At 36.5% G+C, this 13,273-nt stretch overlaps 1 protein-coding gene and 1 long non-coding RNA gene across 3 annotated transcripts; one reads left to right on the top strand and one right to left on the bottom strand.

Annotated features, from left to right (window-relative positions):
* The first annotated feature begins 960 nt into the window (after positions 1-960).
* Positions 961-11,502, top strand: LOC139102491 (uncharacterized). Its single transcript, XM_070656408.1, has 5 exons — positions 961-2,022; positions 8,175-8,276; positions 8,372-8,557; positions 9,261-9,429; positions 10,934-11,502. Exons 2-4 carry the CDS (start codon positions 8,192-8,194, stop codon positions 9,404-9,406), a joined length of 417 nt encoding a protein of 138 aa, XP_070512509.1. The 5' UTR covers positions 961-2,022; positions 8,175-8,191; the 3' UTR covers positions 9,407-9,429; positions 10,934-11,502.
* Positions 11,503-11,516: 14 nt separating this feature from the next.
* On the bottom strand, positions 11,517-13,007 carry LOC139102492 (uncharacterized). Of its 2 annotated transcripts, XR_011545705.1 has the most exons (5): positions 12,807-13,007; positions 12,722-12,747; positions 12,471-12,643; positions 12,345-12,393; positions 11,517-11,997 (listed from the first exon to the last, which is right to left on the bottom strand). It is a non-coding gene; the product is annotated as an uncharacterized lncRNA (long non-coding RNA). The 2 variants fall into 2 exon arrangements; XR_011545704.1 differs by having other exon boundaries at positions 12,722-13,004.
* Positions 13,008-13,273: the final 266 nt, after the last annotated feature.

Below are 13,273 nucleotides of genomic sequence, written 5' to 3'. Positions count from 1 at the left end.
TTCGATATCACCGTGAAACTTTGTATTTAATTCTCTTTTTAGAATTCCGAATTAATTTTAATGAGTGGATTATGTCGTTAATATATTTAAAGTTTCATTTTGCTAATTCACTAATTTCAGTAATAATTTATTCCTCTTAATTAAACAATTATTTTTTCAATATTTCCCTACGCTATATTTATTCGTCGCATGTGTGGAGTAATGGAATAGGAAAAAAAAATAGGAAAAAATAACGTAAAAATAACATGAATATAAATATTCGTAAAACGTATTCCGCGTATTGTCATACTCGATACGTACTGAGTAAATATAACTTAGTAAAATAAAAAAATAAAATAAAAAATCACGGACTCTTGATATCGAAAATTACAGAGTATGCGAGCTAAAAGTGTGTGTACGTGATATCTCTAAATTTACTGCAAAACCGAGACCGATCGTACGTCCCTTTCCGGAGGCTACGTAGATTGTTCTTTAATAAAAACAACAACGGGGAATACCTGGAGGAATCCTTAGAGGCTTACAGATTCATGACACGCGACTTGATTAATTATTGTCCCTGAAGTGCATCGAGCTCTAGGAAATTTGAAAGCAAGCTCTTCCATGGATTTATTTGTGACTGATGGGATTTTAGATAGCTTTAATAGAATTAATATGCAAGACCATCAATCTTTTTACGTTGTTTGTCTTTACATGCGTCTATCGCGCTATGGTGGGATTTAACTTTTTATGAATACAGCGTTTTAAGTGTATATGTATGATACGTTCCAGGCTTTTAAAAATATTATACAAAGAATTGTTTTCTAAATAAATCAAGCACCTACGTATTTGATTGCGAGTTCGGTAATTTTTTTAGACTTTCTACCAAAAAAATATCATCTTATATACCTACGATAGCACATGCGCAAATAACGAAGCGCTGGAGGTAGAGCCTCGTTTTCGCTCAGTCGGCCGAGAGCCGTCGAGAAATTCAAGTTGTGTGCGATTTTCAGTGTCCGCGATGTATGCACGAGGTTTCAAAAACGAAAATTGAAAGAAATTATACGTAATTTATGCTTAAAAAAAAAAAATAAGAAAACGTAATGCTACAGTGTTAAAAAATAATACGACGATAACTACAAAATCTATAACTGGAAGAGAGATCTCTACTAAATTGCTTGAAAATTCTGAATAAGCTGGCAGAATGTCTCGAATTTCTTCGCGTGAAAAATTTACATGTGAAAATAAAGCGTCGCGAACACAGCCGTGAATAATCGTACCCTAAATTGAGAAAAAGTTCAATTCAGAAAGTTCGGTCGTGCGAAGAAAATCCGAAGAAAACGTGGACGTGACTCGACTAATAGGCATAAGACCGACGAACTTGGTGAATTCCCGGAGATACGCTGTGTACTGGTGACAGAGAGAAATCGATCTGCATCGAACTCTAGCTTACACTGACGACAGAACATGTACACCTCCAAATCAGTCAAACGACTCGCCTAATGAAAGTGTGATTAATGGATATGTTTTAAATAACTACTATAATATGTAAATTGTCCAGAAAATCAGTGATACCGATCCATGGATTATGTAATTCACAGAAAATATCTAATAAGAAACAATTTTCAAAGGCTAGACTTTTTCTTTTAATATTTTATTCACGACTGAAGTTCTGCTGGCTACACTTCGGAAAAAAAAAAGGAAAGAAAAAAAAACACACGTCGAATTAACAAGAGTTTCAAAACGCGTCTACAAATCTTCTATGTCGAAGCGCTTTATCAAACGTGTTTACGAACTTGTTATACTGACGTACAAAACATGACACGTCAGATTACCGGATGTGTTCGGCGGAGGATTCGGGAAGGACTCAGTCTCACGGAAGTTAGTGTGCACGAGGGTTGATGTTCCTGTCTCCCTAACTAGAACGAGGAGAAATACACGGAGTTAGCCAAGCATGAATAAGGGAAGATTCGATGCGACGACCACCCGGAAAATTTTTATAGAGATTACACCGCTGCAAGCATTTCGCGTCCAATAAATTCCAAGGTATGTTGAATGTGGTCTTCTAACAGACGTCTTTTATTTAGAGTCGTTATCTCCGCTATCTGCTTTAAATATATTTCTATATGCGGGTTACACGTGGCACACATATAACGTGAACACGAAGGGACATTCCCTAAATAGCTGACCGTTATTGAAAAAATAAAATTGACAGATGCCGTTAAAAAAAAACATTACGATGTTCAACGAGACAGAAGAAATATTTCAGAGATTCAGAGATAGGAGTTATTTTTCAATCTGGAAACGGTCCAATATCTCCATATCTCGCTTATTAAGCGTCACAGCGGTGTGACGTAGGATAATGCAGCAAGGAGCGAGTCCCGTCGGAACTATATTCGCAGTCGTGAATCAGCAATGGGCGCAGGTATCGAAAGTCGATACGTCATACTGTGAAATGTGAGCAGAAACTCGCACAATTGGTGGAGTTTTTGGATAACAAGTCAAATACAAAGTTACATAAAACCGTGTACATAAATGCGGATAGTTCAAAAATATAAGTTTGATAGGCGTAAGAAATGGTGAATCGAACGAAATAGATCCGCGTCGATAACATAGAATCATACTTAACTAGTTCTAACACAAAAGCGCGAAACACCTGTGTGTTAGAAATAACATATAGGATGTGTATTTCGCGTATAAGAGGATTAAAAAATAAGAAATATATAACGGTGAAAAATAAAAAAAAGCGAAACGCAAAACTAACTAAAAGAGGTAAATTGAATTTTGACTGCGACTGTTAAAAAAAATGCTTTATCAAAAATAATTTTATCAATTTTATCACTCTTATTATATCTTTTGATATTTCCGCTTCATCGCAACGTTGCCTTTCTCCTAAATTTAACACAAAGACCTTTTACTGTGGGCTTTATTAGGAGTTAATGGATTTTTTTATAGATTATAGCGCCAAAAGGGAAAGGGACGCGCGTTTTATTTGAGGATCCAGGGTACTCGCTCTATTAAACAAAGGTACGTTATAGTACCGAGAGGTCAATCGAAATCACGGAAAAGGAAGCTCTTTGTCCCTCAAGTACGTTTTCCTAGACACGCTATTTCCCTCGGTCGTCGTTGCATCGCTTCATCTCGATTTACATTAAGATTCGAATTGTTTCACGTCAACAATGAAACTGAACCGCCGCGTTCCTGCGCATCCCCTCAAATTATGCCGAGCGTTTATTTAATTAATCATTCCGGCAGAAATGTGTTTACTACGATATTGCAACCGCGTTATCAAATTAAACACTCATTAAATACTCAATGACCTTTACAAATTAATTTCGATATACATATTATAAATCAATATTAAAAATTTCCTCTTTATTCGTAGGTATTTTATAAATAAATCAATCAATCAATTTACCTCTTTTAATTAATTTTGCATTTCGCTCTTTTATTTTTCACACCGTTGTATATTTCTTATTTTTTAATCCTCTTATACGCGAAATGTGAGACGCGTCCTATATGTTACTTCTAACAAACAGGTATTTTGCGCCCTTTGTGTTAGAACTAGTTAAGTATAATTACTTGTATTATCGCGCCATTTGTACACACGTATTTATCAATGTAAGTGGTGCTTAGAGCTAGATGTTCCTGAGAACATCTAAATTAGGCCGTTGAGCTAATTTCCATGCTCGAATATATTTGTATGTGCTATTTGAATTACAAATTTAGCTAGAATACCTAGAACCATTTACTCCTAGCAACGATTAATTAATTACGTTGTTAAGGAAAGTCTCAATTAATTCCAATTGATTTTTTTTTTGCACTGTTAAATTTTCTTGATTATTCCTCGTCACGACAGATATTTACGTTCGTTTAATCGAATTTAAATATAAATTTTCGTCCGTTAAGTAAAAATATCAAACACGCCCGTAATATAAAACGATGCAATTTCTTTTCACTGTAATGTTCTAATAAAAGGCTGCTTTTGAGAATCAATATGGTTTCTTTATTCTTTTCTGTCGTATTTTCTTTTACTTATCGCTCTTTCTCTCTCTCTCTCTCTTTTTCCTGCCTCTCTCTTGTTCCAATACGCCTTTATTCCCTGACACGTCCGAAAAGTAGACCACCGAAGGATCTTGTTCCGCTTCCCAGGTTCTAGCAACGACATGAAATTTACCGGGCAGAAAGGAGGGTGATATCCGCTTACGAAGAGCAATATCAAAGGTATTACAATATTTAAATAAGGGGAACGAAACAAGGACCCTCCTCCCGCACGCGCGCTAATAGCGAATATCGCACCTGCGTCTCTCTTGTAAGAACAAGCGCTGAAATTAATTACAATTCATATCTCTAAAGAATACTTAGGGGATACTTAGAGCCAGATAATATCGACCGTAAAAAAGGCACGTGGAGCCCCGCGGAAGATATAAAGAAACTAATGAGAACCCTGCCATGCTAGGCTATCACGATTCGGTTATGGCGAAAAGATACTCGATAGTAAATTGATTCTGAAATTGGCAATCGAGGGTAACCCTCACATAAATCTGGGCACGCGCTTTTAGCTAAAACATTCTTTCTGTTTTTTCATTGTTTCCGACTCACTTAATGTCGCAGATAAAACCGATCGCTAATTATACGAAATCCAACCCATAAAACACGTATTTTAAAAGCGGAATTTAATACGTCTCTTTTATACATAACACACTCTATTGGATAACACACCTTATGCGTCAATTGCAGATTAATACATTGAAATTCATTAAGAATAATCCAAAATTTCATAAATAACTGATTCTGACAATTCCTGCGAATTTATTCTACATAATATTCTTACAAGTAGAATTTTCTCTCGTATACAAAATAAGTAATTAATTTTAAAAAGGTCTCTAAAGACTTTACAAAGATCTAGGAGATCTTGAGCGCATTTCATTATGCAGAAGTTAATTGTCCAAATATAGGTCTCATCCGATCTATGTGGAATTTAATACTTCCGACACGCCGGCATGCTTGGCTGACAATATTTCTCTGCCGGATTATATCCGGCACCCAAGTGTGAAACATATTGCAAGTGGCCTCGGAAGCAAGACGAGGAAGATACGTGTAGAAAGTAACGTCGCTTTATAAGCTTGAGAAAAATTACCACGTATGTCAGTCTGTACATCCTGCGAGACACAGACAGTATATACCGTACGCTGCACACGTATACTACGTAACGCGTATCCTCTTTTCGTCGGATCCGAACCAAGTAAAGTATACGGCAGCTGAAAGCTTTTGTGGTTAAATGCCTTAAATCAATCGGATTACGTTAAGTAAGAACCGTTTTAATTACGCCCGGCGTTTATTTATTTCCTCGACGATCACGGTATATTACATTAAAAGGAAAAAAAAAAAATACGTTAACGAGGTCAAGTTAATTACTAAAAAAGCGAACACGTATTACGGTAAATTATTAATAAAGTTTAATAGTATTAGAACAGTTCGTTTTAGTGAAGTATCTTCGTACGACCACAGGAGATTAACTACGTATTTCACAATACGTGATACACCCGGGCCACGCCAGCTGAGCAAGCCTTTACGCATGCACATTATCTCGTATTATCTGTTCCTGATGTTCGGTGATATCGCAAATTCTCGATAAATTATCATCCACTATTACTACGCCGAAACTATGACCATGAGCAATAACCTATCACATTGGTTTTCTCATAAAGCAATACGATTCGTGCAATGACTTTAGACCGAAAAGAGGAGGAAAAAAAATTCTGATCTTAAATAGAATTAATATTCGGTAAAAGCAGAAAATTAGAAACAAAGTTTAGAAAATTTTTTGCATTTTAAATGTGGCTGTTTTACACGAAATCATTAAAACAGTTTCAACATCGCTAATGAAGACATACATATAGAAATAACTCTCGGGCGGCTATAAATTATGCACCACGTATGAGAAAACCTTCCGTACATTTTTTTTTCCATCCCTTGAGACATACACATTAAATATTAATGTGATAACGAAGCTGATAAAAAATGCGAGTGTAGTTTCTACTATATCATCTAATATCATATATACGCAATGTAATATTCCACTTAATGCGATAAAACGCATACGTACACCGAAGAGCAGATATGACGTTTTCTGCGGCGACAGCGGCTAGCATACGTAACCCTAGGCGGCAGAGGCAAGGGATGAGAGAACGGAGGGAAAATCTGTCTTCGGCAATCCGGCCGGCGCGGTATATAATACATGCAACACATGTGAAACTCGACGCACACGATGCTAAAGTCGCGTTCGCTAGCTGCCGTCAAGCAAAAATAAATTTGTAGCTTTCTCGTAAATTATTTCTGGAATAATTCTATCAACTCTTTGTTTTATGAATTTAAAATGTAAATTAATTAACTGCGCTTGATTCGATTTTTACGAATATCTAATCGATGTACGATTTACGACGGTCGTTGAAATTGAGATCTGCAAGAGATTAATTAGAAAAATAACAGAAGCCGAGAATGAAATTATAACCATGGCTTTATTTTCCGCGCTTTATTTTTCGCGCTTTATTTTTCGCGTCTGCATCAAAATTTAAGAGATTTAACTTCTGTTCGGAATGAGAGAGGATGGGAAATTCTCGCGCGAGCTTATCCGGCCGAGAAGGGCATCGACCTTTACAATCGATTTATCGTGTGGCCGAATCAAATCTGCCAGGGATCGAGAAACTATTTTATGCAAAGAAGAAGACCGAATATTACGTTTCCTATTATCCCCGAATATTCACTTAAATATATCACGATTCGCAAACTGGCGGATACGTCGCGGTATTCGCCGGATACACCGATACCGGTATACTAAACCCTCGTACACATAAGCGACGTAAATACCTTTACATTCCGCGATGTTGAGGTAATACGGAGTACCGACTTCCTGCGGCCATACATACCGCTCGTATTCCGATAGCGTGCCAAAATGTAGGAAATGCAGATAGAGCTGTTATCCTGCACTTGCCAAATAATTTCGATGCGAAAAAAAAATTGCACGACACTTTTAATATACGCAAAATAGAGAAGAGATATACAACGAGTTAGGAAAGAATAAATATCTCGCCTTTTCACTCCCGCGGGCGTATCGTACGTACATGTGTAAGGTTAATATGAACGACACAAGGGAGAGCTAAATGTGAAACAATGCTCACGCTGTGAAAATACGAAAAAGCTTTTACCGATATACACGAGAAATATAATATATTCCCGCGCTACGAAGACAAGCAGCACAAAAATTTTTGTATAAATGTTTTAAACGAGTGGACCATTTTTCGCGCAATAATTATTTAATAAACTCGCAATATTTTAGTACGTAAAGACTGTAGTTTTTTAATGCACTTAAGTGGTTACGATGGCGCGTAAAATTTCTTGCTCAGAAGCACTAACTGTTTCGGTGGTGTACGATCTCACGTAGGGTGACTATGATTTACGACAAGAACTTTCGACAAGTTTCAAAAAGCATTCCTAAAGCATCAACGTGAGTTCGAGAATGTAGTGCGTTTAGTATAGAAGTTCGAAAGTATTTATAGCGTCACAATTTTCCATAAATTACAACGTTGTTCACTATCTCGTCAAACAATTTGAATCCCAGGAAGTAACCAGGGATATCCGACAATCGTACGAAGGGAAGAAATTCGATTCTTGCGAGGTCTCTGTGCGCTGTGGGCAACGGCAGCAATTCCACGTCTCTGACGAGGCGCGAATATCGCCAACTGATTCCCGGCGCGTGTAAATCGCACGTTGAAAGCGGAGCTACGAGGTACCGGCTATCGATTCCAAACCCGACGAGCGAATTTCGCATTCCAACGCGAGAAATATAAAAATTGTTCGTTACTGGATTTTTCCCGATATAACGAATTGTCGCAGCACTCGTCAGAGATGACAGCGGCATACATTGATGAATTGTTAAACGACAAGACCTTCCCGATTGTATACTCCTACAACTCTATTACTTGCGCGCAGTCAAACTCAAATATAAGAAACAAAAACGCTGCTTCACAATGGAATCTCTTTCGAAATAAAATCGTATTTTATTTTCCGCGCTTCGTCCGTTCCACCGCCCCCCCCCCCAATTTCGCGACTGCACGTGTTTGACAAAGACGTGTTACACAGCGAATAGGAACCAGAATATTGAGGTCTGAAACGCAAGTTCAAAGGTGAATTTCTAGTTGCAGAACAAAGGAAAATGTCGGCCGAGGTGAGAGCTGGTCGACCTACCATGCCAACAATTCCGCACTCTAAGAGGCCTACCATTTTGGTATATCCTACGGGTAAGAACAAACGTTTCTAATAATAATTATGAATAATAATCGTTCACAAAAATTAAAACTAATTCCGGCGCTTCGACATCAATTTAAATTTTTAGTTACACCGGAGAGCATAATCATCCCTATCGTGTCCTGCATTCTGGGGTTCCCACTATTGGCATTAATAATAATTTGTTGCCTACGGAGGAGAGCGAAACTCGCCAGGGAACGAGCCCGGCGAAGAAACTGTGATTTGGATCATGGCGCATTGAGCCTCGTTCGTTTCAGCCCGGTTCATCGCCTAGGTAAGCACCCACCGAGCTTAAAAGTGAAACTAGGACACGCGCACACGCGGAACAGATATTCGTTATGTGAATAGAAACACTGAATAGGGACTAAATCGCTCGTGTAAAATTAAATATGTGATGCTAACTAGCCGGATAAAGCGTGCGGACCAATTACTGTTAAAAGATATGACTAAAATTTTCTCGTAGCAGAAAAGTTTTATTTCCAATTCTAAACTGTATAGAGAAATTTTAAAATCGCAAGCATATCATCAATAATAAAAATTATACCACGATATCCATAAGCTTATCAGTTTTTTAATTTAATTTTATAAATATCGTCTCTTTAAAAAGTGTAAAATAATATAATATTGTTAACCGTTATTTCCCTTTGTAAAGTGAACAGTATTACAGCTCGTTCATATATTCGTAACAACGTGATATTTATTTAAAAGTGTCATAAATTTAAATCAGATTCAACTTTTTTTATTTGCGGTTACGGTTTTTTTTAAATCTTTCTCTCTCTCTCTCTATCAAAAAATAATTTCTCTTTTGTAATAGGCCGGTAGCTGACCGCCACGAGCGGCTACCGACACGAGTAATTAAACTTTTATGTTAACCGGTCAAGAAATACGACATAAATGAGAAACATACATATATAATCTTTTATAAAAATAATAATACTTTTGTTAATGTTACTCACGTGTCGCCGATATTCCCACAGCTGGCGTCGATCGACCAACACGTACAGTGTCCTTAAGAGGTGATCGAGGATCTCGAGCCTTCTCATCCTTGGAGCTAGACACCGTTGTCGAAGAGCGTTCAGATCCCGAACAGAGTACGGCCCTCGAGTTGAGTAGTCCTGACTAGCATCCGGTTTTGGCACTGTCGAGGTAACAACGAAATTAGTTAAAATTACATATCTAGTTACTCGAAAATAAAATAAAGTTTCATATAAAAATAAATGACAAGAACATGTCGAAATGTATTACAATACAAATATGTATATCAAAGTAACGGAACACCGATTACAAAAATAATTATACTAAAATTAAATGCGTCAGTAAAAAAGTAATTAAAAATTGAACAATGCACACTCACCATCAAGAATGGCGTTCGTGATGCTGCGACGACGACTAGCGTACGTAATCATCGTCAAGTTCGCTGCACGCATTTGATCTTCGACGATTCAACGATACGGCGAGCTTTCGCGAGCCAGCTGGAGAAACTGACAAAAGACGATAGAAAAAGTGATGACGATGAGGAGGAAGGGGGGAAGGCCAGCAAGCCGGTTTAGCTCCATTTCGGTGGCGCAATCGTCTTGATCGCGAGCATCGTCTAATCAGCCCACTTCCTTCGTAAGGTACGCTTCCAGTAATTCAGTAATTCGGGTAAATTCAGATCATTCGTCATCAAGGAAAGACGATCGAGGACATCGAGGTGTTAATTTTCGCCATCTTGATTGCGGTCGTTCTTCTTGCGGAACGTCGAGCACGTCTGTGAATTAATGTTGGATTAGTTTTACGCAAGCTCGAGCCGTAAACCTCGGAGATGTCGAAGCATCAGGAAGCGGTGGAAACTTACGTGTAACCGGTGTAATCTACGCAGCTCGCAGGTGAGATTCGGTTCTTGCGGCACGACGAGCACGTCTGATCATGTCTGAAGAACGTTGGATTCGGTTTTCGCGGATTTGAGCTGTAAGCCTCGGAGATGTTGAAGCATCAGGCTGCGACGAGTGGGGACGACGGCGGCTAGCATAAGTGACTTCCCTCTCGACACTTCGCGACAGGAACACGTACGACTGAACAAAACTCGCGAGAAGAATAAACTACTTCACCCTCGAAACGTCTTCCGGCGACGGTTGCAACTGTTGCAAGCACTCTGACTTCGACGCATCGTCACGAATGTATAGACTGTAAAACAAGCGCCACCAATCAGCACCAATCAGATTGCTTCTCGGGTAAATTTATGCAGCCTGATTGGTGGCGTCCATTTTTATACTGAGACATCGACCAATGTCTTCGTAGTATGTACTTCTTCTTTCCGGATTAGTCGATGCGATTGCGGCGGAATTTTTAATTTAAATTATACGTATATTAAAAATAAAATAAAATTTCTTCAGAGCAGAATAGCTTTTTTTTTGGTAAAATTAAATATTACAATTGAGAGTGAGTAAAACGTATGTATGAAAAATAAAGTAAGAGATGCTTACACAGTAAACCAAGCAAATATAAACAATTGTTAATAATAAAGATATCATAAGATTTAAAATTAACATCTGTCTAAATTGTAAATGTTATTGAAACATCTAAACTAATTTAATGTATTAAGACTTATCATTAATTATCATAATTTAGTAAGCCTTGCAGATATAATAATTATTTTTTGATTTTGTAGGTCTCCACGACCATCAAAATCCTTGGCGGTGCCGTTGCCTGTGGATCACAGTCCATTATGGACGGCTTTGACACATGCTAATGCAGTTTCTGCAGCGTTAGGAGATACCTAGCAGGAGGTGGAAGACGGCAGTTTAATCGAAGCTCTCGTCCTGGATCTGCCAATCATTTACTGACCGGCTTCCTCTGAAAATAGATGTCTTAGTGGAGCAGCAAAAGGAAGCTGGACATTTTTGCTCGAACACTACCATATCGTGATAATATCTGGTCACGCAGAAATATCAAAAAAATATACAATGCGTTAGTATCGGGAGAAATAAATGAAATAAAGTTTACAACAAAACGATACTTGAAAAGAGAATCGCATGGTCCTTCTGTGTGAATATGTACGTAAGCATGTATGTATGCCGTAACTAAACTACTGCGACCGATATAAAATTTTATACAATTCACTCGCGGCATTTGCGAGCAGAGCTTTTTACACAATAGCCGCAATCTAAAATGTATATGGTCACTATAGAAAGTAGCTGGCCTACGAAATATATCGAATGTAAATACAATATCTAACTAATGTACAAACTAAATTACATGAATAAAGTTATTATTTCTGGATGTATTATACACAGATCGATATTGTACATGAGTATGTAATCAAATGTACATTTTTATAAACATTCACCTATTCTGGTCAACAAATATAACATAATGTAAAATATCCTATGTTTCTATGTTAAGTAATTGAAAAGAGCAATTTTCGACAATCAAGCATATAGTTAATTACACAAAATTTAAAAAGTATTCTTAAAAATATAAATTTTGCAATGTAGATTTAATGCAAATTATAACTATGTAAAAAACTAACTACTAAAATCCAGATTTTATGCGTCCTTTCTTCGCTGCTTTTCAATTTATTCTGTTTCTCTTTCTTTTTCGTATTTTCTTGTCCTTCTGCATAGATTTTTGTACGTTTTCTATCCTAAAATTCCATTTTTTAGAGCTGAGCTTCTTGTGCTGCTGATTATTTTGATTTATATTACATTTCAGTAACTCTGAATTATTTTTAACCTGTCAAATAAATATAATGTTAGTATTCATTCATGAAAAAAACATGAAATTAATTTAAATACTATATATCATAAATTTATATATTATGTATCATATAAAAAAATAAAATAAAATAAAGCAAAATAAGGAATTTTACAGTAAAAAAAAAATACAAATATATACATATATGTTAAAATAAACTTTACATTCTGTTGATAATAAAATATTACAGAAATTATTAATTTTTTTTTACAACATCAGATAAAAGCTTGTTCTTGGTTCCATGTTAAGTTTCACCAAATTTTCAATGCTTTTTTCTCATATGTAACACACTTGGTATCTCGCTGATGCAGCACATATGTACTCACCATCTCCCAAAAAGCAACATTTTATCCACATTGTTTTATTTAAAAGATCCTGCAACATTTTTTTAATTTTATTATGTTACCTTCTAAAACAATTACTTGATATTTTACAAATTGTCAATAACTCACGTCAATAAACGTACAGAATAAATGTCAGTGCTAATAATTATAGCAATACCAGGAGTTGAAAAATCCAAAATAATTATTCCCTCCTTGTTGCAGTCTACAGCAAGCAATGTTTCCTCTTTATTTAATGCACAGGTTTCAGCATGGGATATGCCATCTATCGTACCATCGAATCCCTACAAAAGAAATTATTAATGTAGGATATGTATTTAATTACTTTATTAATAAAATTATAATTAATTATGTAAACGTACCTCTAAATAATTTTAACCAGATAACTCTAAAAAAAATATTTTTATACATATATTATTGTCAATAAAAATATAAAAAAAATTATACCTTACAGTGTTTTACAATTATTCAATCCAATTTTATTTTAATTATCCGCACTATAATATTATCAAAATTATTATTAACCTCAAAGACTTCTGACTCCCGAATTTCTCAATTGGCCGATAGCGACTCGTAACGAACTTTCTTAGAACTAACTGATCGTCGTTCCCGCCAATTTGATCTACGTAGTGGGGGATAGCAACCATTATAGAAAAGGCGTGGCTACAAAATTCGCGGGAACGGAGCTCGGTCATTTAGTTTCGAAAAAAATTGCTACGAGCCGCCACCGTCCAAATGGCTAGTTGAAGCAGCGTCGAGAGCGTCGATCGGGACATCCAGAGCAGACTTTTGAATTTTCTGATACTCTCAAAGCGTTTACGGATATTCAGCGCCGAGATTGACGGAACTGTCGTCTTTATTCAATGTAATTCAAAATTAAATATTATTTATTCGATCTTTAATGTATCATTCGA

This window comes from Cardiocondyla obscurior, linkage group LG05, assembly GCF_019399895.1.
Source record: "Cardiocondyla obscurior isolate alpha-2009 linkage group LG05, Cobs3.1, whole genome shotgun sequence".
In the NCBI taxonomy this organism is placed as follows: Eukaryota; Metazoa; Arthropoda; class Insecta; order Hymenoptera; family Formicidae; genus Cardiocondyla; species Cardiocondyla obscurior.
Note: the sequence above shows the minus strand (reverse complement) of the source record. Positions and strands in the feature narration are given on the sequence as shown.